Below are 25,947 nucleotides of genomic sequence, written 5' to 3' on the forward strand. Positions count from 1 at the left end.
GGTTAATTGTCCGGAGCCAAGTCGTCCCGCCCCATGGCGCGCGGGCGCCCTCTAGCGTATTAGGTACCCTGGAGCTCCGCCCACCGGCCAATTCGTGAAGGCTGACGGCACGCTCCTGGGCTCTGATTGGCTGTTGGGTGGGAGGCTCCGCCCCGGACGGCGCGTTACGCAGCGCGGCGGTTGGCGGCCCATCGGCAGAGTAGCGACGCGCTTGGGGACCGGGAGGTGCCGGGCAAGCCCGGTAAGTGCGCGGCCCTGGCTTCTCCCGCTCAGTCCTTGTGCTTTCTTCGCGCCGTTCCTACGCTGCTCTCTGCTTTGGGCTTGAACCGGCTAGGTCGGGCTCTGGCAGCAGGCCCGGGGCGCGGCTCTGGCTGACAGGCCCGGCGGGCGCGGCCCGGTCCGGCCTGGTGGGCTTGGCCTGGTCCCACCGCCGCCTCCCCTCGCCTCATGGTGCTCTTCTCTGGCTCGTAGGTTGTGCGACCGCAGCATGTCGGAGGGCGAGTCCAAGCAGGTGCCGAGCGGTGGCTCCGACTCGAAGCCGGAGTCTGCGTCTTCTGGCCCGGGAATGACCTCAGTGTCTGCGCCGGTGACTTCCGCGGCGCCCCCGGAGGAGGAGGAAGAGGAAAGTGAGGACGAGTCCGAGATCCTCGAGGAGTCGCCGTGCGGTCGCTGGCAGAAGCGGCGCGAGGAGGTGAGTGCTGGGAGCCGGGTGCCAGGGCTGGACCGCTGGGTGCGCAGGGGAGCCCCGGCCGAGCCGGGTGGGGAGCGGGAGCTGGGTGGCTTTTTGTCCCGCCCCGCCGGCTGTCCGCCTTCCACCTGTCCTCGGGCCCCAGTGGCGGGGGTCTATCGTGCTTCCGGACCAGCCTGGAGGTGTGGGATTGTTTCTCCTCGGCCTCGGGAATACTGAGATCGAAACATGGTTTGCTTTTCTCCCTGTACATTCGTTGTGTTGTGGGCTCTGTATGGGTAGTGTCACGGCCAGCTGTTGCCACTGTGTGGAGCAGGGAGTGTCTCCAGCACTGCAATATGCATCTCGTTTCATAGGTCTTTTGCTCTGGGTGTGATGAAGAGCAATGACTAGGTTTTGCTTGGTGTTTGCTGGGGAGTGTGACAGGCAGTGGACCTGTCTCATCAGCTTTTGAGTTATGCCTTGGTTTGGTTTGCTTTGATGTCTTCAGTTAGGATAGAGCATAACCAGTTCATGCAAACTTGTTTCTTGGCTTGTTCTGTTCAAATTCACTTCTCAGCATGTGTGTTGGAGTTATCCTGTATGAAGACACAAGTAGATGAGATCTTGCTGGTTTAGACCTCTCCCCTTTTCCATTCTTTGCTATGCTCTGATTATCTTACTGGGGACTGTCTCTGCGAACTGGTTTCTGCTTTATACTGGCTCAGTGAAACCTGCTCTGGGAGTTGCTGAAAGACAGAAAACATTCATTCCAGTGCTGCGGCACAAGCGCTGATGTAGCTTTTCTCAGATGAGTCAGGGTTGAGCACTAGTCTGCTTTACCCATTATTCTAGACACAGGGTAGTTTCATCTCCTGTGGTGGTGAAAGAGTCGTTTATTCTGATGTAAATTTGGAGGTCAAAGTAAGGTCAAGGATTCCCTGCAGTTCCTCACCTTTGCTTGCTTGAAAGCTGTCTTGGTTTTGTTAACTTAGGCCAAATCCTAGCATGGCTTGGTAAGAACGTGCCTTTTCTGGTGAAGCTGTATGGTTTGGATTGCAAAGGGAGGGCGTCTTAATTCTGTCCTCCACAATGTTTCTTATGATAACCTTAAGTGCTTTTTCCTGTGGTTTGTGCTAACATTGGGGATCCAAGCTGAGATTCAGTTTGTGTTGTCTTTTCAATATGCTTTATTTGATAATGATCATCATGACACAGAAGGATAAATTTCCTTCCAGGCTTTTCTGTACTCTCCTGTATAAAAAGTAAGATTTAGTAGGTTCTAGTTTTCTTTCTTTGGATTTCAGTTTCTCTATCTGCAGAAAAATTAAGGCCCAAATATGTGAAGTTCCTTAAAAAAAAAAAAGCCTTTGGCATGGCTTAAGTTACTGTCTTCTGCTTCAGGACAAAGGTAGCTGGTTGGTTTGTAGGCAAGCTGCCTTTGTAAGTTAGACACATTGAGCTTTGTGCCACCTTACAGTGAGAGGAGTTACCACAGAACAAATCATTGGCTGATCTGGGGTAAACTCAGGGGCTCTGATTCTCAATCCTTCACCTGTCCAGGTTGTGCTGCCTCGCTGCAGGATATCTGCTGACTGGGCAGCTGACCAATAGTGGCTGCAGCTGCCCATGTGTCAGCCTCATGTCTCACATATGGGTATGAAAAGCACAGGCTTCTAGTTATCACACAGTAAAATTCTGTTTTGTCTCTTCGCTTGGCATCTGAATTTGCGGCTTGATTAGACCCAAACTTGTGTGATGGCATTTGTTCACTTGAACTATATGATGTCCTTCTCACTGTCTTCAGCACTTAGGCTGATCTGTTCCCTGAAGTAAACTCTCCTGCTGCAGCTGTTTCAGTATGAAATTTATTTAGGTAAAAAAGCTTTGCTTTGTGAGCATCTGTGCCTACCAGTGCTAGCAGTGTCTTGAGAACGGGCTGTTGGTGTGGTGGCTTGGTTCTCACTGGTTATTGTGGTTAGTGCAGCTCTGCAAGCAGACTCTTACTCGCTACCCCTTGGCAGTGAGGAGGTGTTACTCCATGGGAAAAGGATGTGCTGTCCTGGTCCCCAGTGATGCAATCCTGATTCTTTATCTCGGCAGTATCTTCTTTGGACGCTGAATTAGGCAGCTGCCTTGGAAGGCGGTGATCTGGAGAGAAAAGGGCATGTGTGATCTGTGTGGTGTTCCCTGTATGTTACATTCTTTACTGCTTGGAGTTCCATGCTTGGATGTACATGTGGACTTGTCAGAACCTCACTTTTTTTCCTTTTAAATTTTATTATCTTTTAATAGCTGTAGACTCGTTGAACCTCATAGAACAGAGCCGTGTTGCACGGCGGCTGTGCTGAGCTGGGTGCTGTGCATGTGAGGGGGCAGGCTCGCTCTGTGGACGGGCAGGCTGTAAGTGCTCGGGGCCGTTTACATTCAGCCAGCAGGTTTAGGCCGAACAAGGCAGCGATTCTCCTCGCCGGGGCCACTGCGGCGGCTCTCGTACAAAATGGTCGTGGGGCGGCAGGGCGGCCCCGCTGCCCTCCTGGTGCCTCTGCCTGCGGAGCGCAGCAGGGGCAAAAGACGGGCGCCGGCCGGGGCGGGACGGCTCCCTGAAGGACAGCCGCTCCAGCCAATGGCAGGGGGCGGGAAGCGTTACATCACCAGCGCCGGCTCCCATAGGCTGCGCGCTGCTCTAGCCACGCCCCGAAGCGCCTTCGCCCTCGTGCCGCGGCGGTTCAGCCGGTGTCGGGCTGCGGGCCCTGGGCTGGGAGTGGGGCCCGGGGAGGGGCATCCTGGGGAAGGGGAAGGGGAGCGCTTGAATAGGAGCTGCTGGAGCTGCCGCCTCGGTGCGGGGCTTTTGCCTGTCACCCGCGTGGTTCGCTCCGCCTTTGTTCCTCTCTGAGTCACATGGGAGCTCTGACTCCAGTACATGGGGCGTTCGCCAGCGCTTCGGGCTCAGGGTGCTCGACCTGTGTCCAGAGCAAGTTAACGGGTCATCAGAGTGCCCTGGGAGGCATTTCAGATGTTGGCACAACCGAGTGAGAGGGCTTGTGCGTTACTTTGTCACATTTAATTACAGCAGCTTAGACTAAACTATATCAACTGATAAAACTTGAAATGTGTTGGTTCACAGGGGAAAAATAATGACGGGCACGAGTTTAACCTGGGAGAGGAGTGGCTGGGGAGCAGCCCTGCAGGAAGGGACATGGGTGCTGGGGTCAGCAGGGTCAGTAGGAACCAGCACTAGGTCCTGTCACCCAGAGGGCAAACTGCACCCTGGGGTACACCAACCTTGGCAGAACCAGCTGGGCAGAGGGGATGTCCTGTTGTATTCAATATTGGTGCAGCCTCATCTGAGCACTGTGTGCAGTGCTGGGCCCCACAGTTAGAGAAGGACACGAAGGTCCTCAGATGTGCCCAGAGGAGGACAAGCAAGCTGTGAAGAGCTGGCAGCATTGTCCTGTGAGGAGTGGCTGAGCACTCGGGGTTGGCCTTGTTCAGACAGAGGAGGCTGAGGGATGACCTTCCTGCCCTGTGCAGCCCTCTGGGAGAGGATGTGGGTAGGGAGGAACTGAGCTCTTCTCCCTGGGATCCAGCAACAGGGTGCTTGCAAACAGTTCAAAGCTGCGTCTGTCAGGGGAGGCTCAGACTTGCTATTAGAAGCATTTCTTTACTGAGAGGGTGTTCAAACTCTGGCACAGGCTTCCTGGAGTGGTGGTTGCTGCTCCGAGTCTGTCAGTGTTGAAAAGGTACTTGGACAATGTTCTTAATACAACACTCTAACTTTAGGTCAGCCCTGAAGTGGTCAGGCAGTGGGACCAGGTGATCCTTGCAGGTGCCTTCCAGCTGAACTATTTTGTATTCTATTCTATTCCTGCTTAAACTTTAAACAGAGTTCAGAGTAGCCTTCTAAAAAAGATAAAAGTTGCTATGACACTTAACTAAGAACCTGTTTTAGGAAGAGAACACTTACCTTCCCCAAAGTTTGTTTCTTTGTGGAACATTTAACAAATCTTTCATTTAATGAAGTGCATGTGGCCATTCAGAGGGTGAAGTTGCTGTGAGGGTGAGGTGCCTGGGAGGTGGAGGATGGAAGGTAAATGTGGCTGGTCCCACAGGATGCTTATTTTCTGCTGGTTGAACAACTTGTGCAAGAGACTTAGCATCACTCTGCTCTTTCCTAACTGTATAAACTCACTGTATATATAAATAACGTGGGCATTTTCAGGCATCTGTTGCCTGTCTTCAAGGGCTGCAGGGATGGTGACAATCTGCTTTCTCATGCTGCTGCTGTGTGCGCATCACAAGCGTGGGTCTCCTGGTGTGCTGTCGACTGCATTGCTTTCCTCCCTGTGCTGAATCCTCTCTGCAGTTGTAACCACGCCCGTGGTTGGTCTCCTAATGTATGCAAAGGTGAGGCCTTAGCCTCTGCAAGGAGCTGAACATAAACTTTTAACAGGGGGATCTCGTCTCATGGCAGAGGGACTCGGAGAAAGGATGCACAGTGTGAGATTAAGGGAGAGACCGATGTCAGGCTCTCCAAGCTTGTGCTTGCCTTAGTTTGTTTTGGCTGCTCTCTCTGACAAAAGCCTCTTTTTCTTATATCCCCATGTGACACCCCATTTTCTTTCAGTCACCACCTGCATGACTTGTTTTTATTTGGTTGTCCAGATATCTTCAGAATTATCTGCTGTGCCTTCTGGGAATAGAATCTACTTAATAGAGATGGATTGGAGATTCTTTGCCCTTCATTTTTTAGATTCCTGTTACTGTAAAACCTGAAACCAAAAGCTTGGATTCAGAGCCTGCTGTCCCTGAGAATACACAGATCAAACAGAAAAGTGATGGGATTTCTTTCTATACCTTTTCTGGGTTGCAAAATGCTGATTGCATAAGTCAAGACTGTTATTGTAAATACTTTTTAACATCTTTGTAACATGTTTAGTAACCCATTCAGTGCTATTGAGCTAATCTGTACCATATCAGGAATGTGGGAACAAGCAGGTCCCCTTTTAGGTCACATGGACAGTGGGATTAATGCACCTTCAGCAGGTTAGCTCGTGACACCGAGCTGTGTGGTGCGGTTAACACGCTGTAGGGACAGGATGCCATCCAGAGGGACCTTGACAGGCTGGAGAGGTGAGCCAGTGCCAACCTCATGAAGTTCAACAAGGTCAAGTGCAAGGTCCTGCACCTGGGTTGGTGCAGTCCCAAGCACAAATACAGTGGCAGGGGGTTGGAACTGGATGAGCTTTAAGATTAAGCTTGGCTTCCAACCCAAACTACGCCGTGATTCTGATTCCAGGTTCAGTCTTGCTCTTCTTCATTGTATACTGTACTTGTATACTTGATTGTATACTGTTGCTGGATGTTCTAAAAATTAATAGCAATACTGCATTAGTTTGCTGCTCTTATGAAAAATCTTGCTGTTATTTGGATACATGCTTCTGAGCTGTTCAGGGGGCCCTTGATGGTTGAAAGTTACCACTGAATTTTAGTGCTTGGGCTAACAGACACTCTTGATCCATGCTAGCTCTATCAAATGTTACAGAGCTGTAGTTTATGATGAACTGAACGAAGAGACATGAAGTAAAATACTGGTCTGCTACATCTTTGTTTTACCTCTTTTTTTTGTCTTTTCACTCTTAGCGTGAGTCTTAGCTTCTCAAATAATTTTTCATCTGGGGCCAGTTGACTTTTGCACCTCTGGATTTACATTTCTTCAAGGAGACAGTGCGGGGGTTTTGAAGAGAAAATGCCAATGGACTGGGTGTTTGGATTTTGTGGTGCTTGAGTCTGATTTCTTAGCCTCTGTTGAAGTGAAAAGAAACTTGCTGAGATAGGAAAAGAAATACTAGTCTTTATCATTTACTATCTCACATCTGGGTTTCTGTATGTGGGAAAATGAGGCATAATTCCTTGGAAAGGTGGCTTTGAGATGCTCTGAGCTTTGGATTCAGCTGCTGTAGGGAGGCTGGTTGCAGAGATTCTCAAAGCAAACTAGGGCTAGGAGGGCTGCCAGCTATTTGGCAGGCTTTGGCAATGTTTCCAGCTGGTGGTGAAAGCTAATGCCATGCTGTAGTTATTTTACTTGACCATTGAGAAGATACTCAGAGTATGTGCAGCTGTTTAACATTTTTATTTGGCTCATCTGTGGGCTTCCTGGAAGGAACCCTTGAGTTGTGCTTGAATGAGGTGAGGGGCACTGCAGGCTGTAGAGGGAATTGAGCCTTTGTCTTGGGCCTGTTGTCTGCAGACCCATTATGTTCTTGCTTATTGACTGTAACAGGCAGCTGGCGGTTTGCTGAGTGCTGCTCCAGCCAGCATCACTTTTCAGCTTTGCTGCCTCTGTGGGGGAGCAGGGACAGGCAGGGCAGCTGACTGCTGCTTTTCCAGCTTTCCTGGGTGGTTAGGGGTGCTAGTTACACTCCAGCTGCCTGTGACTGAGGGATAGGGTTTGCTCTGTGTTCTTTACAGAGCTTTTCTAAAAATAGCATGGTCTGTGTAACTTAAGAGCAGCATCAAAGCCTTCCTCTTGTCAGTGCTCTGTCTTGTTAAACCTGCACTGGGAGACCCAGGAGAAGCGATCACAATATCATGGTTGCTGCTGCCTGTTTGGTGGGAGTCAGATGTTACCGCCTGGGTTATCCTTTGCAAGATACTTAATTCTGGGCCAGTGGAGAAGAGAGGCTGCTTGCCATCTCTGACCCCTGGCTGTGCCTGCAGTGAGGTGGCATAGCAAATCCCAGTAAATGGAGGCAGCACTGTGAAAGCATGGCCAGAGAGAAACAGGTTTGCACAAATGGGAGCATAGCGCTTTCCCAAGCATCCCATGGTAACATGGGTGACACAAATAGCTGTATACTGTTTTTAAGGATCAGTGCTCATGGAAAATCACATTTCATGGGTGTCTCTAGACACATCTCCCAGGCCCTCTGTCTCTGCCAAATCTGTACCCTGAAACCTCTTGTCCTAACTTTCTGGCTTGTCTGATTTGAAGTTTGCTAGCAGATCATAGAATCACAAAATGGTGAGAGTTGGAAGTGACCTTAAAGATCATTCATTTCCAACCCCCTGCCACAAGCAGGGACACCTTCCAATAGACCAGGTTGCTTCAAGCCCCATCCAGCCTGGTCTTAAACACTGCCAGGGATGGGGCAGCCACAGCTTCTCTGGACAACCTTTGTCAGGGCCTCACCACCCTCACAGGGAAGAACTGCCTAATGTCTCATCTGAATCTACCCTCTCTGTTTAAAATTATTGGCCCTTGTTCTGTCACTATGTGCCCTTGTAAAAAGTCCCTCTCCAAATCCAGCTAGATGACATCAGTTACTCTTCCCTTATCCACCAGTGTCATAACCTCATTGTAGAAGGCCACCACATTTATCAGGCATGACTTGCCCATAGTGAAGCCACTGTCACCAATCACCCCCTTTTTGTTCATGTGCCTTAGCACAGTTTCCAGGAGGATCTGTTCCATGATCTTGCTGCACACTGAGGGGAGACTGACTGGTCTGTAGTTTCCTGCAGATCTGTGTGCATGTGTGCAGAAAATAAGAAGCACACTAGCACAGAAAACAGTTTTAAACATGATTTAACAGAAAGGCAGAGGTGATGGCAATCAGGTACAGGCCTTGCCTAGTGACTCATCTTTATTATTTTTTTTCCATGCTTTTGCCCTTCCCTCAAACGTCCCATGAATATTGTATGTAAATAATCTTGTTTGATCCCAGAATTGCTTGTCTTCTGTATTCCTTTACACAGCATCTCCATTTGCATTGGATGATATTGCTGAAGGGGCTTCTCCTGTTGAGTTGCCTTGGTGAGTTTTCCTAACAGGGACAATGACTTAATTGCTCATCTTTGTGGCCTTGAGAGTCCTTGGTTCAGTGTTTCACCCATCATGGTCAGGCCATGGTTCTTCTCATCATTGGTAGTGTTCTTGCTTCTGTTTTGAATAGCCGTTACCCAGGTATATTTCCACAGCAGTTTGATGAAACATATTTTGGCCTGTTCATGCAGTGAGACTTCAGCAGCTCTGCCTGGAGTTCAGTGAACAACTCTTACAATATAGAAGGTGAGAAAGTATTGCAGCCCAACAGGATGGGCTGGTGTAGAATGGAAGTACCTGACTTAGAGTTCCTCCTGTCTGTTTTTTCCCCTGGTTTCAGAACTGAGAGCTTCCCAAACCTCCCAGTCAGTTTTATTTCTGGCTGAACTATATGTGGTACATCTTGGTGTAGCATGTGTGACAAGGGTTTTGATAATGGTACAGCCATGGTAATAGTACAGTAACTGTGAAGGTACCAGTGAGCTACTGTAATATCAACAGGCTTCTATCTGAATGGTTTTTATTTGTAGAATATTGGGTTTCCTTCTGTACTCTCATTTATTTTGCTATGCTGTTTCTGTTTCCTTTTGGGAATTAGGGATGGGGAATTCTTTGTCTCTTCCTAATTCCATAGTTCAGCTCAGTAAAATTGAACTCACTGATTCTATTATACTGCTCATTTGTTCCAAAGCACCAAATGAAACAAAGCATTTGTCCCTTTGGGCTCTGAGCTGGTTTTGGCTGTGATAGAGTTCATTTTCTTCATAGTAGCTGATATGAGGCTATGTTTTGGATTTGTGCTGAAAACAGAGTTGATAACACAGAGGTGTTTTTCATTATTGCTGAGCAATGCTTGCACAGAGTCAAGGGCTAAACTGCTCCTCACACCACCCACCACTGAGGAGGCTGAGGGTGCACAAGCAGTGGGGGGCATAGCCAGGACAGCTGACCCCAACTGAACAAAGGAACAGTCCAGACCATATGGAATCATGCTTGGCATATAAAGAGGGGTGAAGAATGAAGAAGGGGATGTTTGGAGTGATGGTGTTTGTCTTCCTATGTAACTGTTGTGCATGATGGAGCCCTGCTGTCCTGGAGATGGCTGAACACCTGTCTGTGATGGGAAGTGGTGAATGAATTCTTTGATTTTCTTTGTTTGCCTGTGCAGCTTTTGCTTTACTTGTTAAATTGTCTTTATCTCATATGTCTTCTCACTTTCAGTCTTCCAACTTTATCCTTGTCCTGTTGGGGGGAATGAGTGAGTGACTGCATGGTGCTTAGTTGCCAGCTGGGGTTAAACCACAAGAGGTTCTTAGTAGACAACTTATGTGTTCATTTCTGTTGTTCACGGAATGGATGGGAATGATGCATTTCTGCCTTTGGGATATCAAGAACAGTGCTTTTTCTGTTCAAAGCAGCTTGACTCTGCTCATATTTGTTCCTCCCTACTGGAGAGTAATCTGACATGAATTTTTACTGAAGCCTGTCCCTCAGTATGTTGTTTAGCCAGAACTGTCAAAATGCTTCTGTAGATGTTGGGTTGGCCACTGGGCAACAGCTTGCATGATGGTGATGTGATTCAAAACTTGGTGCTTTTCTGCAGAGTGGTTGTGTTTATGGACAGGATGGAGCTGAGCTGCTTGAACAGAGTCCTAGCTCCGTGCTGTGCTCTGCCCTTTGTAGTCCAGCTGCACGGGCCAGCTTGGAGCAGAAGTCTCTGGGACATTGGCTGGGTGTGCTTAAAAAGTATGTCTGTTTTTTGACTTGTTTCTCAAGATGGCATCTCCTGAGCTGTTGCATGCAAACTTATAAATGAGGGCAAGCTTCAGCTCATGGGGGACTTTTAACTCTGTATTGTAATGGTCAAGATTTGTGTTTGGTTACACAGACAAGCTTATTGTTAAAAGATAAATTATTACTTGTTCCAGTGCATAGCTATCTGGAAGAAGCAACTGTTGTGTTGGTGAGGGTCAGATTTTCTTATATTTTTGAGATTATGGAGTATGAATAGGTTTGTATAGCCATGGGAATAACTGATGTCTTCCTTTCCTTGGGATCATTATATCACACTACTTATTTTTATTTTCTTTTTAAATGAATGCCTTTCAAACATTTTACTACCATGAATGTAATTGCAAAGGGTGGTGCTGCTAGTTTAATTAAAGCATGAAGTGGGGTTGCTGCTTTTTGTTGTGTTTGGATGTTTTTATTTATTTTCTTTTTTTCCCCTTTGCCTTCAGTGGCTATTGCAGTCTTTGATTTTGTTACACTCTAGATAAGCTTCAGATCTCGGAGCCAGCTGTTTTTGTTTCTTTCTGTTGGTAAATATACTTCTTATTTCACCACAGTTCAAGGAGAAGTGATACTCCTCTGTGGTCCAGCTACTGCCTTCTGTACGTGTATTATCCCTGTTCTCAAGCTTTTGCCAAGCTGGTTGAGTAGAGCTTTGATCTTTTTCTCTTTCCTAAACAAGTGGTCAGGGTAATTTTTTAATGTATTTGTACTGCTTTTAACCATATATATGGCCTTTTGTTAGTGTCTGGCCTAATGGCCTGCCATTCCTGATCTCTTTCTTCAGTGGACAGTTTCATTCTATACTGACACTCTAATTATTATTTTTTCCTAATATTTATGCCTTTTTTTTCTTGATTGTAAATCATTGCTGTCACTTGTGGTTTAGGCTGTAATTTCTTTTTTTATTGACAGATCATGTGAACTACAGAAGCCTCTCTAAAAGTCTGTGTTCTTTCAGTGATAAATATCCAGACATGTGAGAGCTATGGAAAAAATATGCATTGGACAACTGGAATAAACTGCCTAAGAGAAAGAGATCTTCCAAACTCTGTTTTCCCTTATGGGAAACTTCCCTTATGTTTCCCCTAAGTTATGCCTTGAAGTAACAGCATTTAAATCTTTCCCCCGGTCCCTTTTAATTACATAAATTCACTTGAAATTCTTCCTGAATTTCCTTAACTGATCTTTGTATAGACAAAGAGCTACATTAATATTTCTGCTGTAAATTTTTTGTGGTTGTGGAACTACTTCCTCTCTCATACTTAAGGAATTTGTGCTAAACTGAGTTCAGTTAGCTGCTTCTTTCATAGTTTAAAAGCTGCCTAGTCTACATGGGCTTCCTGGGAAAGGAACATTTCAGAGTCATACATTATCTCTAAGAACATAGAGCCAGTCTTTTGTCATTTCATCAGCTTGTTGCCTTTGGGCTGGGTCCTAGATGACCACTGGAAATTAAACAAGTTAAAAGAGTCTTAAATTACTTGACAAAGCTTGCAAGAAGTTACGGCAAAGTGAGGAGAGAGCCTGCATCATCTTCATCCTGTGTTGATGTTTTGGTTGTGAGGGCTCCTTAGGGCAAGAACAGGATTTCTGTCATTTCTTTGGGACACCTCCATTGCTGGTTGCACTCTTGCCCTTCAGGGTAAATCATGGAAGAGGCAGCATTGTGAACATGTCATTGTGAACTAGATGATCTTAAAAGTCCTTTCCCAACCCTAGCCATTCTATGATTTCATTTTTGATTCATGATTTATTCTTTTGCTCAGTCAGGTCTATGGGGAAGTTGAAATTTATATTCTTACAACTACTTCTGATTACAATAGTTTTAACTGCAGCACTGTTTCTGAATTGTGAGTTGTTAAGCTTACAACCATCCATCAGTCACCAATAGCTGTTTGGAGACAACAGCTGGCTGTAACCCTCAGGAAGGTACATAGCAATGCTTTCATGAGGGTTTAGGATTCCACTTTGATGAGCATGGAGAGGGATATGGAACAGTGATCTGGCAACCTGAACAAAGGAGGAATTTACTGTCACCTTTTCAGTCGTCTGTCTGCATTTTTCACCTTTTACTCTTGCTGCCTAAGCTGTTGAATCTCCTCTTGAACTGAGAATTACCATCAGTGACGTCAGGTGAGTTTGGTGTCTTGCGTCATAGCTGCTGCTCTGGATTATTGCCTATGAGTCATGGCAATTTTTTCTGTTTAGTAAACTTGCCCAGAAATGGAAGAAGATATGATAAATCCACATCCACTGCCTGTATCGTCAGGGCAGATTATGAGTAGTTGTCAGTACCTGAGGACTGACTCGACACAGTCAGCCTTTAAATAGGCAGCAAGTGTGATGAAGGCATAGTGTGTTGAAGTGTCATGACGATGTGAATAAGCAGCAAGTGTGATAAAACAGGGATGCATGAGTACTGACTGTTAGTGGTCCTGGCTGTTATCTTGTCCCTGTTGCCTGAGGGCTTGTTTAAACCTTTCTCAACTTAAAGCCTTTTGGCATTCAGGTCTGTTAATTGTACTAGGAGTTCTTGTACTACTATCAGCCCCAAGATATTTCTTGAACTAAAATGTAATGGAATAAAGGTTCTGCCCTTAATTATCTTCATTCTTTCAGCTTTCTCTAATGATGAAATATACCAGGCCTAGCCTGGTATTTAGATGTCTGTATCGGTGTGTGTGTTCATGCATATATACGTATACACACACACATATATATATACACATGCACACACACATATATATATATAAAAATCAAGTTCTTGTAAATATGATTAAGGTCTCCTTAAATCAAATCTCAGACATTTCATCCCTCAGTTATACAGGAGGTGAGGGATGGGAAGGGAACTAAGCTGTTGGTCTCCTGTGACTGTTTTCAAGAGTTATTTTCTGTAGCTCAGCCTGTCTTTATTGAGCTATGGCCTATAATCTTTATTACTACTTGTGTCACTGCATTGCATCTAATTTTACCTCAGTAATGTATTGCTCAGTTTACTGAGCAATCTGAATCACTCTGGTTATACTGTTCTTGTAGTCATTTGTCACTCCAGTGCGTCATCTGCAGTAATAGAATATTGAATGTAGTTGGGCTTGTTGGGATTCCCTTGGAAGATTATAAAGAAGTGTAGCCCCTATACTATTTGCTGTCAGCCTAAACTGTCAAGCTACTGGTGGAGTAGAATAGAATAGTTAGCTGGAAGGGACCTGCAAGGATCACCTGGTCCCACTGCCTGACCACTTCAGGGCTGACCTAAAGTTAGTGTCATATTGAGGGCATTGTGCAAATACCTCTTCAGCAGTGGCAGACTTGGGGCATCAGCCACCACTCCAGGAAGCCTGTGCCAGAGTTTGAACACCCTCTCAGTAAAGAAATGCTTCCTGATATTAAGTTTGAGGCTCCCTGACAGACGCAGCTTTGAACTGTTTGCAAGCACCCTGTTGCTGGATCCCAGGGAGAAGAGTTCAGTTTCCTCCTACCCACAGTCCCCTCCCAGAGAGCTGCACAGGGCAGCAGGGTCACCCCTCAGCCTCCTCTGTCTGAACAAGACCAACCCCGAGTGCTCAGCCACTCCTCACAGGACAATGCTGCCAGCTCTTCACAGCTTGCTTGTCCTCCTCTGGGCACATCTGAGGGCCTTCGTGTCCTTCTCTAACTGTGGGGCCCAGCACTGCACACAGTGCTCAGGTGAGGCTGCACCAATATTGAATACAGCAGGACGTCCCCTCTGCCCAGCTGGTTCTGCCATGGTTTGTGTACCCCAGGGTGCAGTTTGCCGTCTGGGTGACAGGGTCCAGTGCTGGTTCCTACTGACCCTGTTGCCCCCAGCACCCATGTCCCTTCCTGCAGGGCTGCTCCCCAGCTACTCCTCTCCCTGGTTAGACTTGTGCCAGGTGCAGAATCTGGTATTTTTCTTGTTCCTTTTCATGCTGTTGATGATTGCTCAACGCTCCCATCTATCTAGACCAAGAGGCCCTTAAGAGAGTCAACAGCAACTCCCAGTTTGGTATCTAATGAACAGGTGTTTATAATGCAAACCTTTTAAGTTGATATTGTACAACAGTAAACATACTGTCTCAGTGGACTCCTTGCTCATGATTCTCTTGAGTACATGTCCTGTTGTTGTGTTAGTCCTTGTTATTCTGCATTGTATCAAGAGCTTGAGTTTGATTGGTAGCGTGACCTGTAAGTTCTTCTTGGTACCCACCTTCTCGTAAGGAAACAGCAGTTTCTTTACAAATACAAGCCTTAGGGTTTTTTTTTTTTTTTTGCATTTCAGTATGGTCAGCTGGATGCTTTGAGTCTGTACCCAGCCTACCACAGCGTTAAAAGCATTGTCTGCTAGAAACTGGTTTCTTCATTAGTTTTATTAGTATTGTGTTATCAGCAGTTATTTCCTATGGTGAAGTGTTGAATTAATGTAAGTGTTGTATGAGGCAAACATTTATCTCTGCTCTCATTAGTTTAACACTGTAAATGAAATTGATTGAATTTGATAGTGTAAAAGTGGCTGCCAAGGGGATGGGATTTTTGAGGAAGCCCTTATATATGGTTAGAAGCTTCCAGTAAGTGGGATGCTGATGGGGTCCCTTGTAAGGGATGTGAAGGTGAGAGAGCAGGAAAAGCCGTGAAATGGCCAGGACTTTGAGGTAGTGGAAGTGGAAAGTGAGTCTGGATTTGCTAGCCAAATCTGTGTATTAACTTTTACCACAAGGGAAGAGTTAGATCAGCTGAAAGTTATCTTTGCATCTTTGGATGCTGCTACATATCGCAGGAAGAATAATGTTACGGTAAACTGCTGCTGGGTGTGTTGTTCATCTTGTATCTATGCATTAAGTATTTCCACTGCCCTAGCTATTCTTGAGCTAGGCTTTAAACTCTTGTTTTGTCAGGTTCTCTCCCCTTACATTGTGCTTTCTTAGTGCTTATCTGTGTCTTTGATACTAGCTGTGGATGTGCTTGTTCTTGTGCTGGGTTAACTTTTGCACTTATTAATAGAAGAAATGATTGTAGCAGTTTTGATTGTGTAATCAATTCCTAAGTTTTTTCCCAACTTGCAGGAATCCTTTTCTTTCTCTTTGCTTTGGTCAGTTTCCTCACTTGAGTTTTGTGTCTAATCATGTTTCAGAAAATTCTCCCAGAAAGCGGTGTCTGAGTTCTTGGGACTTTTTTTTTTTGTATCCCTTTTGTATGGTTGGAGGGCTTCCTTTGTGGTTAAATGAACTTTGGGTATTATAAAAGAAAATTCTAAAATACTGTTGCCAAAAAGCAGCTTTTACTACAAAACAGCCTTTGTGCAAAAGATTTTCCTCAAACATGGCCAGGGCTTGCTGCTTACATGGCCTATTTGGGTATGTCTCATTCCTGAAATGCATGTGCACAACCTTGTCCTGGAATGCTCATTTAATTAAAAGTTAATGAGCAAAGTTCATAATACTCAAATGAAGAATGTGCAGTAGTGTTCTGGTCTTGCTGGCTTAGAACTCTCATATGTCTTCATCCTTCCCACACAGGTGAATCAGCGCAATGTCCCAGGGATCGACAGTGCCTACCTGGCCATGGATACAGAGGAAGGCGTGGAAGTTGTTTGGAATGAGGTTCAATTTTCTGAGCGGAAGAACTTTAAGCTTCAGGAAGTAAGTTGACCTGTTTCCCAGCAAAATGTGGAAAACACCTTGCACCAGTGTGGGATTATAGACATTGATGACATTTCATGTGCATTATTGGGTGGATTCGGAGTGCTGTGATGCTCAGATGTATCAAATTCAGCTTAAGCTGGCCTGGGCAGAAAATGCGATGGAGAGCTGTTGTGCTATGTCCCTGGGCCTCTTGTGTTCATTTAGTCTTGGTGGTCAAACCATGCTCAGCTCTGATACAGTGTAAGGTGAAATTTGTTGCTCTTTGTTCTTAGCGTGGGAGTTTGAAGTATACAGTGTTGTTGAAAGGGACCAAGACCCAAGAAGAAGGTAAGATATGGGCTGATGCAGTCTCTGATACAACATGTCTTTGTCTTTCTGATATTAAGGAAAAAGTTAAAGCAGTGTTTGACAACCTAATTCAGCTGGAACATCTGAACATAGTGAAGTTTCACAAATACTGGGCTGATGTGAAGGAGAATAAAGCCAGGGTAAGTAAAACAAACAGTTGAGTTTTCTCACAGTATGTCCTGTAGGTTATACAGGAAGCAGAAGGTAATGTCTTGTACTGCCCCTACAGGTGATCTTCATCACTGAGTATATGTCTTCAGGGAGCTTGAAACAGTTCCTGAAGAAGACAAAGAAAAACCACAAAACTATGAATGAAAAGGTAGCTTTTTCATGTGTGCCTATGTTCACTTAGTGTAATCAGCCTCTGGAAAGGTTGTTCCACAGAGGGTTCTGATGAGAAGGCAACCTGGTGATAGCAGGTGGCTGTAACTCTGGTTTTATTACTGTAGCTAGTTCAGTTGCAGGTTCTCTTGGACAGCTGTCCTGTGCTGTTTGCTTTGTTTCCAGCAATTCTGCAGTTTCATATGTATGGTGTGACAGGCATGTCCCTTTCCATGTGTGCATACAGGTGAGAGGGAAGAGGTCTACATGAGAGGAGTTAGGAGGGGAGGTGTGTTTTTTGATCCATATGAATATGTAGAAACTAAACTGAGCATGAGAGTACTGATCCTCTAAGTTCTTACTTCCTACCTGTCTGTACTGCATAAAATCTAAGATGTCACAGAATGTAGCATATATTCCTTCATATGAATGGTCTATGAATCACAGAAATATGGATTAGTTCCTCATCCTTGAATTATTCTTTCTGTTCTTGTGTCTGTAGGCCTGGAAGCGATGGTGTACCCAGATCCTCTCTGCTCTCAGGTATGTGAGTTACCAATCTTGCTGTCTAGCCATCTATTTAAGGGTAGCCTCTCTTGTGCTAGAATACTAAAAGCTGTAAACATACCTGCTGCCAACTATTAGCAAACTTCATGGAATAGAGCCTGGAAAGCACCTTCAGTCACCCAGCCTGATTCTTACCCCAGCCACAGTCTGTAGTGTCAAGTGCACTTCCTATAGCAATCCCAGAGTCTTTAGTTAGACAGTATTGAAACCTCCAAAATAGAGAAACGGGTGCAATATGGGTTTTAGATCCAACAGTTGCAACTGATTGTGAGTCTGGGAGTTGAGCATCAGGGAACTCTCCAGAGTATCCAGCTTTATAGTCTGGATCCAACAGGATGTTGTAGAGAAGTCTCAAAAGAAATGGCATTCTGTGTGTGTGAGGAGTGAGGAAAACTTTCTTAGCCTTGGCTGGCTGCAGTCCTGTAGCATGCAGTGGATTCATAATTATTGTGGTGTGATATTGTAAGAAGTACATGTGGATCTATGCATTTCATGATGATGCATGTCTTTTTTTTTTTCCGTTGTCTTGGTGCAACCCGGTTGCATACAGTGTGGGGTTTTTGTTTTGGATTTAAAGACTTCCCTACCTGAGCCAGAGTTGGTATATAGCTAACAGTAGCCTTGGAAGAACAGTAACCCAGATGTCCAGCCACAGTTCCCACTTCATAGAGAAAATTCTGTTGCCCTTCGTCTAAATACAGGTGTTGATGAATAGTTGGGATTCTAATAAGCTTTTCTGGGAGCTGACAGTCTTTATTTTTGCTGGCTCCTAACATAAACCCAAGCAGACTGAGGTGCAAACCCAGGTAGCCTCAAGTGTACCTGGGACCCCAGCACTGAAAAGCTTTATTTGTGCCAGCTGAAAACATGACCAGTCGTGTTTGTACGTCATTGTAGGGTCAGAGTAAGGCTCTGTTTTCAGTGTAAAACACCAAAGTGGTTTCAGCACCCACCTAGCAGTATTAGGATAGATGAAATAGTTTCTTTAGCTCTGGTACCCTGGGTTTCTTGGGAACTGATCAGAGAAAGCTTTCTGTTTTCCCCCATGTTTTAGATATTGTTTGTTAGAGAAAATAGTTTAATTTTCATGATTCCCTCCTAAACTAGAAGCTCATGTACAGTCACTTAATTGTACCTTACTACTATTGTAAGTCCCTGGCATGTACCCTTGCCCTCTTATTCTCTTCTGATGTTTCTTGAGGCAGGGAAGGGATGAAGGGAAGGATTTCTGGCTTTAGCCTTGGTGCTTTCCTGACCAGTGCTCTGTTCTGTATCTCTAGCTACCTCCACTCCTGTGATCCCCCAATCATTCATGGTAACCTGACCTGCGACACAATCTTCATTCAGCACAATGGACTGATCAAAATTGGGTCAGGTAAGGCTTGCTGGAGTGACCTTTCCCTGTAAGGCAAACTGCTCAAACAGAAAAAGGCATCTAATCCTTTCAGTGTTACTTGACACGATAGGCATGTATGTACACATGGTGTTCCATCGCTGCATTGGTTGTTCCAGGGATTGGTAGTAAAATTAACTTTTGATTGGACCACTTTCAGGTGCAGGAAGGACTGATATTGGGTACTCTTTCTCCTGTTAGCCCCTTTCTCATTTTTTGGTCTCGGGGGACCCCCTGAAAATGGTGCTGAAACTTCCAAGTTTTGTATGCACCTTATCGTTGGATTCATCTGCTCTGCAGTCTTTTTCACGTTAATATACACAGAGTTGTGAAACTTTGAGAGCTGTGTCCACTGATGCCACATGAGTACTTATTGTTGCAAACACAATCAAGCGTGTATGTTCTGGCTGCAGCAAGCTACATGTCTTGGCATCCTCATCCAGCATCCCTCACTCTGGCCTGGACTTCAGGATGCTAAGTTTGTCTTCTGCCTGTTTGGCAAAAATGTGCCCTTTTAAGGCAGCCACCCTGTGCTAAAGTGTTTTATTTCATAAGTAAGAAGCCATTTTTATGGCATGCAGTGTATCCTTGCATACTGATTTTTATTTTTTTTTTTCACCTTTGCTGTTCCTATGTCTCTAACAATCTGTCTGTATTCATGATGCATCGTGTTGTACTTTGACATAACCTTCCAAGTCACAGTTGATTATCTGTTTTCCAACTTCTGCAAGTATTCTCAAACCTGAGTGTGCACTTGCTGTCCTGTAGGCTTTTGTCTGTGTGTATTCTTGGTTTGATGCTGACCATGTACAGGAGAGAAAGCTGTGCTTTGCCTGTCATCTAAAAATAGCCTCTCTTCTTAAACTGCAGACCTCTGTGACTTTTCATCAAAGAACTCTTGTGCTGTCTCTTTGTTCCAGATCTGGGGCCTCTATGCTCTTTAAGAAACCTCTGATACATGCCTGTATGCAGGGGGACTGGCTTAGGGCAGAAGGAACACTCAGTTCTCTATCTGCCTGTAAATTTGATGACTCACTCTTCACACAGGCTGATGGCATCATGGGGTTTGCTTTGTCATCTTTCCCCAACTTTGTCCAGGTGGGAGAAGTTTCCAAGAGCTGCGTACATCTGATACCTGTATGTCAGCAAGCACAACTGGCTCCCTGGTGTTCAGTTCAGGCCACTAATGGGAAGCTGATTGTAGACTTGAGTGTGTAAGAGATTCTTCTCTTCCTAGTTTAGCTTAAAAGTATTATACAGCTGCCATCTTTCTGATTGGTAGCCAGCACTTTGTCGAAACAAACCACTTGAAGCTGGTGTGTAGAGCCCTGGCTTTTTACCAGAGGGAAGTTCTACAGATCAGCAAAAGTAACATCTCAAGAGCATTCGGGTTCCCAGTGGTGCTATTCAGAGGTTGTCTAGAAGAATGTTGGCTCTTGAGCGTGGGTTGCAGTTGCCTCACTATACCTTTGTGCGCTCCCTCCAATTCCATAGAGCTTTGCTTCTGTTAGGCATGGTGGGAGAGACAGAGGCAGTTAGACCGAAGTGTTCTGTCAAAGGCTTTTGGGTAGCTGTGTGCTATAACAACTGTAACCTCAGCAGGGAGAGGTTATACGCTGGGCTCATGTGTGTGCAGCAGTGCTTAACTGCAGTTGCTCCTGAGCAAATCTTCTCCACAGCTGTAGGCTGCCTTGCTCACCTTGTGTTCAGAAATGAAGTGATTTTTTTTTCTGGGAGATACTGGTCCTTAAATAAAAAAGGAAGTGAGGATGAGTGGACTTGTGTTCAGAAGAGGAGTCCTCTGGATGTGAAAACTATGGCTCCAGTGCAGGGTGGAATTAAAATTGCCAATGTTGCAGAAAGTTTTCTTACTCCTGTAGTGCCCACCCAACTAGAAAAGTCAGAACTGTGTCACCAGAACTGCTGGCTATATTTGAGCTTGAGGTTTTCTAGTACTGCTGACTGCAGTAGACTGACAGGCTATTCTCATGTTTGGGCCCTAGAGCAGTAGTTGCTTTGGGGTCACTGGCAGTGCTAGGCCCATGTTTATTATTTCCAGTAGTTATTTCTTACAGCTGGCTGATATCTGAAAACTTTCCTGTGTTTACTTACAAGTGAGAAGTGGGGAAGCAATTCTCATGGATTTAAGGGCAACGGTGATTCAGTGCACTATGATCTGCTCGTTGATACTGTCTCTGTCCCTAGCACCATTCTGAGCTATGTTCCTGAAAGCTCCTCCTTCCTCTATTTCAAGCAAAGAGAATACTTGCTGAATGTGGGGCAAAATCTGGGGTAGGAAGCTGCTACTGTCTTCTGTCTGCGAGGTGAGGAAGTGCTAGAGAAGTATTGCCTGTGACTTGTGTCACAGCAGAAATGGCTGGTACTTGTTCCTGTAACACTTGCTTAAGTGTGTGAGCAGCTCTTTTGCCTATCACTTCTTACTGCTACTTCAGATTGCAGAAGCATGTGCACTAGCAGGACTGACCACTGTTTTCTTATTCTGCATGAAATTCTGGATCAGTCTCTTGTTTCTAGAGCCATCTGTGCACTGCAGGTAGAAAAGAGATTAGTATCAGGGTGTTGCTGTTACTGTTGCACTAAGTTTTGGAAAGAGGGATGAAATCTTTATGTGCTGGGAGTCATCTGTGGAAGAAAAAGTGTGAAAGAGGGAGCATTTCTCATACTGCTTAAATGCAAAAGCCATTCATAATCCATTAATTTACTAACTCTTTTCTTCTTTTAGTGCCATAAAATGCAAGGCTAGTAAACTTAAGGAGGAAAAGCATCAAGTGATGAGCTTTGTAGGGTATGTGATAAGGATAAGAAAGATGCCTGCAATTTTTAAACTTACAACTGGTGTTCCCAGTGTCTGGAATGTTCCAGCTGCTTTCTGGAGTTGTGGTCAGATGAAAACATTCCTTGTGAGAGGTCCAAGTTGTTTTCTGTGTGCTCTTCCAAAGGATTCACATGCTAACACCTTGTTTCATCTGTGTATGTATTGTCTAACAAGTGGGCCCTCAAGGGGAGCATCTGCAAGATGTTTTACTGTTACATGGCAAAGGTACTCTGTAAAGGAGAACAGTGTGTTCAGACAGGGTGTTGGATGCTGCTGCTTGCTTGCGTTAAGTAATTTTGGGAGATGTTTCTTGTAATTCTTAATGTGAGTGTAAGAATCAGTCACAAATGGAAAAAGGTGATGGTGTTGAATTAAAATCCCTTGGGGCAGCTCTTGGAGAGCCCCAACAGAGCTGAAGCCTCAATTTGGAGTGTCTTGTACTGTCTTCTGGTGCCCCTGAGACATGGCAATGTACAGGCATGTGCCGAGTAAGACTTGCAGTAGCACAGGAGGACACTTAGTGTTGTGCTAGTATATTTGCAAATAGTGGCTCTAGGCACTTGGCTGAGGTATGTGCTTTACTGCCTTCGACATACCTGACCTTTTAGATTCAGTATCTAATTGCAGTCTGTCCAGAGTTTTCTTTCAGTTCCAGGCCGAGGTGCCAGGAGACTTGAGTCTTACTTGGTCTTAACTCTGCTATTAAATTATGTGACCATGTATGTAAGTATGGGTTCTGCTGCCCAGATCTGTGGTTGGATGTAGAGAACGGTAGCTGTCTGCAGAAAGTGGGTGCTAAGTGACTGTGGAGCACTCAACAGAAAGAGCAGAATTTCCAGCTGCTTAGCCTCAGAGTTGGCTGTAATCTTCTACTTGGTCAGAGGTGTCTTGTCTCCTTCACCTGTTTTGGTTCTCAATTAAGAAACACCTGTATTTCTTAGATAAATTTATTTTAAAAAGGTGGCTGGAGGCAGGGCCAGATTCTCAGTCTTGTCCATGTTTTGCTGTGATTCTGATCTAGCTGTCTCTATCGATGTTAAGTGCTTGCTGTTTCATCAACTCATTGACTTCTATCTTGTTTTACTTCCCGCTTACGGGCTGCTCTGTTTCCAACAGTCTTTCATAGGATATTTGCTAATGGTGAGCAAACTTCCCCGCTCCTGTGATGTGACTATCACTATATATGTAATGTACATTATTTTATTTGTGTGTATATATATATATATTTATATATATATGTGTGTGTCTATATTTGTAACACACACAAACATACACACTCTCTAAATTATTTATGCAGTGTTCCCTTGCTCCAAGGCGGCTGTTATGTAACATTCCATGGCTTAGATGCATCCCACTTGGAGACCCTGCATTCTGTGTTGGGATACAAACTGTTCCTCATGCTCTCAGCCACAGCCTTACAGAGAGGGAGCACTGCCCTTTGTGAAGTCTCCTGGTTGTTAGTTTTCTTCCTCTCCTTGTTCTTAGAGTGTGCTAGCCCATGGACTCTAGTGCATGCTGGCTCCTGCATGTCAAGCCGAGTGGATGCATTGCTCTGAGTTGTTTCCAGCTGAGCTTTCCCCATACATTAGGCTCTTTCCTGCTACTGCTCTGCTAGACTTGGCTGGGCACCAAACTTGGACTAGCCTTTGCTTTGTGCTTGGCTATCCAATTGCTTGCTTGTAGTTTTAACTCCTTAGATGTTTTGGTTTTAAGATGAATGTTTTGTTGAATGTGTCTGGCTCCTGATGGCCAGGGAAACATCCTGTTCAAATGAGTCCAGGATTGTGAAGTAAGGTTTACTGTTTGTTTCCCCAGACAAGGCTCTTGTTTTCAGGCTGAATTGTGCATATGAGGAGGGAATTAGGCTGGGGTGGGAGGTAGAGAAGGACTCAAGTGCTACAATTTGTAGCCCTATTAAATAGAATGCTGCATTTACACTTTTAAATAGTTATTTTTTGTTATCAGGGTTGTTCTTGATTAGAAGGGTTAGAGTTTGTTTCTACTGAGTTGGGAACCTACTAACCGTCAGCTGGAAGTGGTGGAAAAGAAAGGGCCTGCCCAAATGGGCAGTGTAGTGTGCCACCTTAGTGTTTGCAGGAGGAGGATGTGGTGGGCTGCTTTGCATCTCCAGCAGAGGAGAGACTCAGAAAGCTAAATCTGGGATCTTTTGTAGCTGAGGGGGAAGGTGATGTATTCAGGGCTTGAGGCATTGAGAAGGCATATGTCCTTGGGGATAGCTTGTCTGCCAGAGTGCTGTGAGCTGGGCAGGTTGGGCTGTCACAGTTACGTACAGCAGGCTGCTTTTGTGGCATGAAAGGGGCACACCAGCAGCAGACTGACTGGTCCAGGAGCAAGCCCACAGGATGGGAACAGGACTGTGCCTGGGCTTCACTGTGGGTTCAGTCGCGCTGATGGCACCAAGCCTTAAGACCAGCAAGCCACTTCTCAGAAATCGAGTTACCACTGTGAGTAGCACTAGAGATGCTCATTCTAGCAAGGCAAGAAGGGCCTCAGCCAGTGGTCCCTGGGCCTAAGAAGGTGCTGTGGTGTCTCACTTGTGTTGAAACAGCACCAGGTGGCCTTGAAATACTGAGCTTTCTTGGCTGGTTTCTTGAGAACTTGTTTTAACAGTGCTGTCATATCAGTATGCACTGTTCATATGAGAGATGGAAATTATTTAATCCTTAGATCTTGAACAGTGACTTGGGTTTGAAAACAGTAAATATCGGGCTTCTGTTTTGCTTGAGCATTGGCCTCATCACGTTGTGAGTGACATGCTTTCATAACTAATCTCTTAGTCCTTACTTCACTGTCTTGGATTTTGTTACCTGATGTTTAAAGACTTGTTATGCTGGTTTTCGTATCCTTAATAGACACCTGTGACAGTAGGTCATTTAGAAATAAAACAGGGGTTACTAGAGTAGCTTGGATACGGCTTTGCTTGTTGTTTGGTATTTTAGACTAAGGCAAGTGTGGTTTAGAGAAAAAATAATGGATAGTTGAAATGAGCAGACATAGAAAAATCTATCATAAAAATGGAAATCTTTCACCCATGTTTGCATTCATTTAGGAAGATTTAACATGTATTTATGTTGTTTAGCTTCTAGCCATTCAGTTTTATGTGTAAAGTCAAGCGCATCCTCTACCAAGCCAAACATTTCAGTTGCTTAGAAACTTTGCAAAACTAGGATAGGCTTTCACAAGCAGGGGAAAAGGTTTGTCTCTGGCCACAGGTGCTGCAGGGAATGAGATCTGAGAGAGGAATAGTTTTGAATGAAACTTTTTTTTTTTTCCAAAATGCTTCAGAAAGTGGTAGCAGGTCACTTTTATATATCTTCAATAAAGGCTTTGTCTCATCTTGGTCTCTGCTGTCTTTGAGAATCCCAGTGGTGTAAAAGCCTGTCATAAAGTGAAGATTTTTCATGTTTGGACTGTTGTTGAGAAACTCTGAATAAACAGTGGAATAGCATGAGGTTAATTTCTAATTGTAATAAATTGTCAGGCATTTAGCTGCTGTTAAGATTACTGGAGTAGCAAAATGGTTACCAGAGACCTGCCTTGGTTTTTGTATATAAGCATGCACCTCAAGGCAGGAGGAGCAGTTATAGGTAAGTGATGATCAGTGGGCTTTGAATTGATGTGGCTAGGTTTTGAAATTTCAAATAGCACTGGACTGAATGTGTTACGATATTGTGTGTGGTTGGGGGGAGGGTGTTGCTGGGGGTGGGGGGTAAGTCCAATTTTGTGATTAGAATTGGTGCCTTTGGCCTTGTTGCGAAGTTACTGTGTGGAATGCATACTTAACAGATTTGGCTCCTGCTATAGCTTCATGGTAATAAAGTCTCATTTTAATTTTGCAGAAGGCTTAAAAGCTGGCTCTTGCTTCTTGTGCTTGCCTGCCTTGCTCAGGATGCTTTTGTGCTGCTGTGAGTCATCTCATTCATGAAAACACTAGCAAACAACTGTCTTCCAGACTGATCGTCATTTTCAATTAAATAGGATCTTCTGAAAAGGTTTAAATTTCCTATTTCAGTGCTCCAGGTTATGAGAACGTGCCTTTTCTGTGGTCAGGTTTATTCTTTTTTGTGTTGCACTGAAAGCAGGTGCCTGCTGCTTCAGCTCTGCTGGATTGTGGGTTTTTTCTCTGTCTTTATGTGGATTTCCAGGATGTGTCAAAGGACGTCTTACTGTCATCTAGGTCTTCATTTAGGTATTTTAGTATTAGTATGGCAGTTGAGTATGTCCTCTCCTTTTGGGGTCCTTTGATTGAAGGCATGTGGAGCATTAGCATTTTAGAAGGCTTCTTCCGGATGGTTCTTGAAAGATCTCTTTAATATAAACTTAGCAAGTCTTTACATCCCCGTGTACGTGCTCAGGGCTAACCTTCTGTGAAACCACTTCTGCAGATCAGGACATGGGGATCCTGAGGGACAGCAGGCTGGCGGTGAGCTAGCAATGCAAAAGCAGCCAACAATATCTTAGGAAAGAACATTGCTGGTGGATTGAGGGAAGCCATCCTTCCTTTCTTTAGCACTGGCAATACAACATCTGGGGCGC

The 25,947-nt window shown here is 45.0% G+C and overlaps 1 protein-coding gene across 4 annotated transcripts in view; it reads left to right on the plus strand.

Annotated features, from left to right (window-relative positions):
* The first annotated feature begins 84 nt into the window (after positions 1-84).
* NRBP1 (nuclear receptor binding protein 1) overlaps positions 85-25,947 on the plus strand; it is a 39,872-nt gene continuing 14,009 nt past the window's right edge. The window contains exons 1-8 of one of the 4 annotated variants that reach the window (XM_061461332.1): positions 85-241; positions 472-691; positions 15,800-15,922; positions 16,312-16,413; positions 16,503-16,592; positions 17,097-17,137; positions 18,442-18,536; positions 22,507-22,530. In XM_061461332.1, the coding sequence (XP_061317316.1) occupies positions 488-691; positions 15,800-15,922; positions 16,312-16,413; positions 16,503-16,592; positions 17,097-17,137; positions 18,442-18,536; positions 22,507-22,530 (679 nt within the window). In that variant the 5' untranslated portion in view covers positions 85-241; positions 472-487. Of the gene's footprint in view, positions 246-471; positions 692-15,799; positions 15,923-16,311; positions 16,414-16,502; positions 16,593-17,096; positions 17,138-18,441; positions 18,537-22,506; positions 22,531-25,947 lie in introns of all 4 variants that reach the window. The other 3 variants (XM_061461330.1, XM_061461329.1, XM_061461331.1) reach the window with 3 other exon arrangements.

This window comes from Pezoporus flaviventris, unplaced genomic scaffold (genome assembly GCF_033815535.1).
Source record: "Pezoporus flaviventris isolate CSIRO_AGI_PZ_B2104156 unplaced genomic scaffold, CSIRO_AGI_Pfla_v1 ptg000031l, whole genome shotgun sequence".
NCBI lineage: Eukaryota > Metazoa > Chordata > Aves > Psittaciformes > Psittacidae > Pezoporus > Pezoporus flaviventris.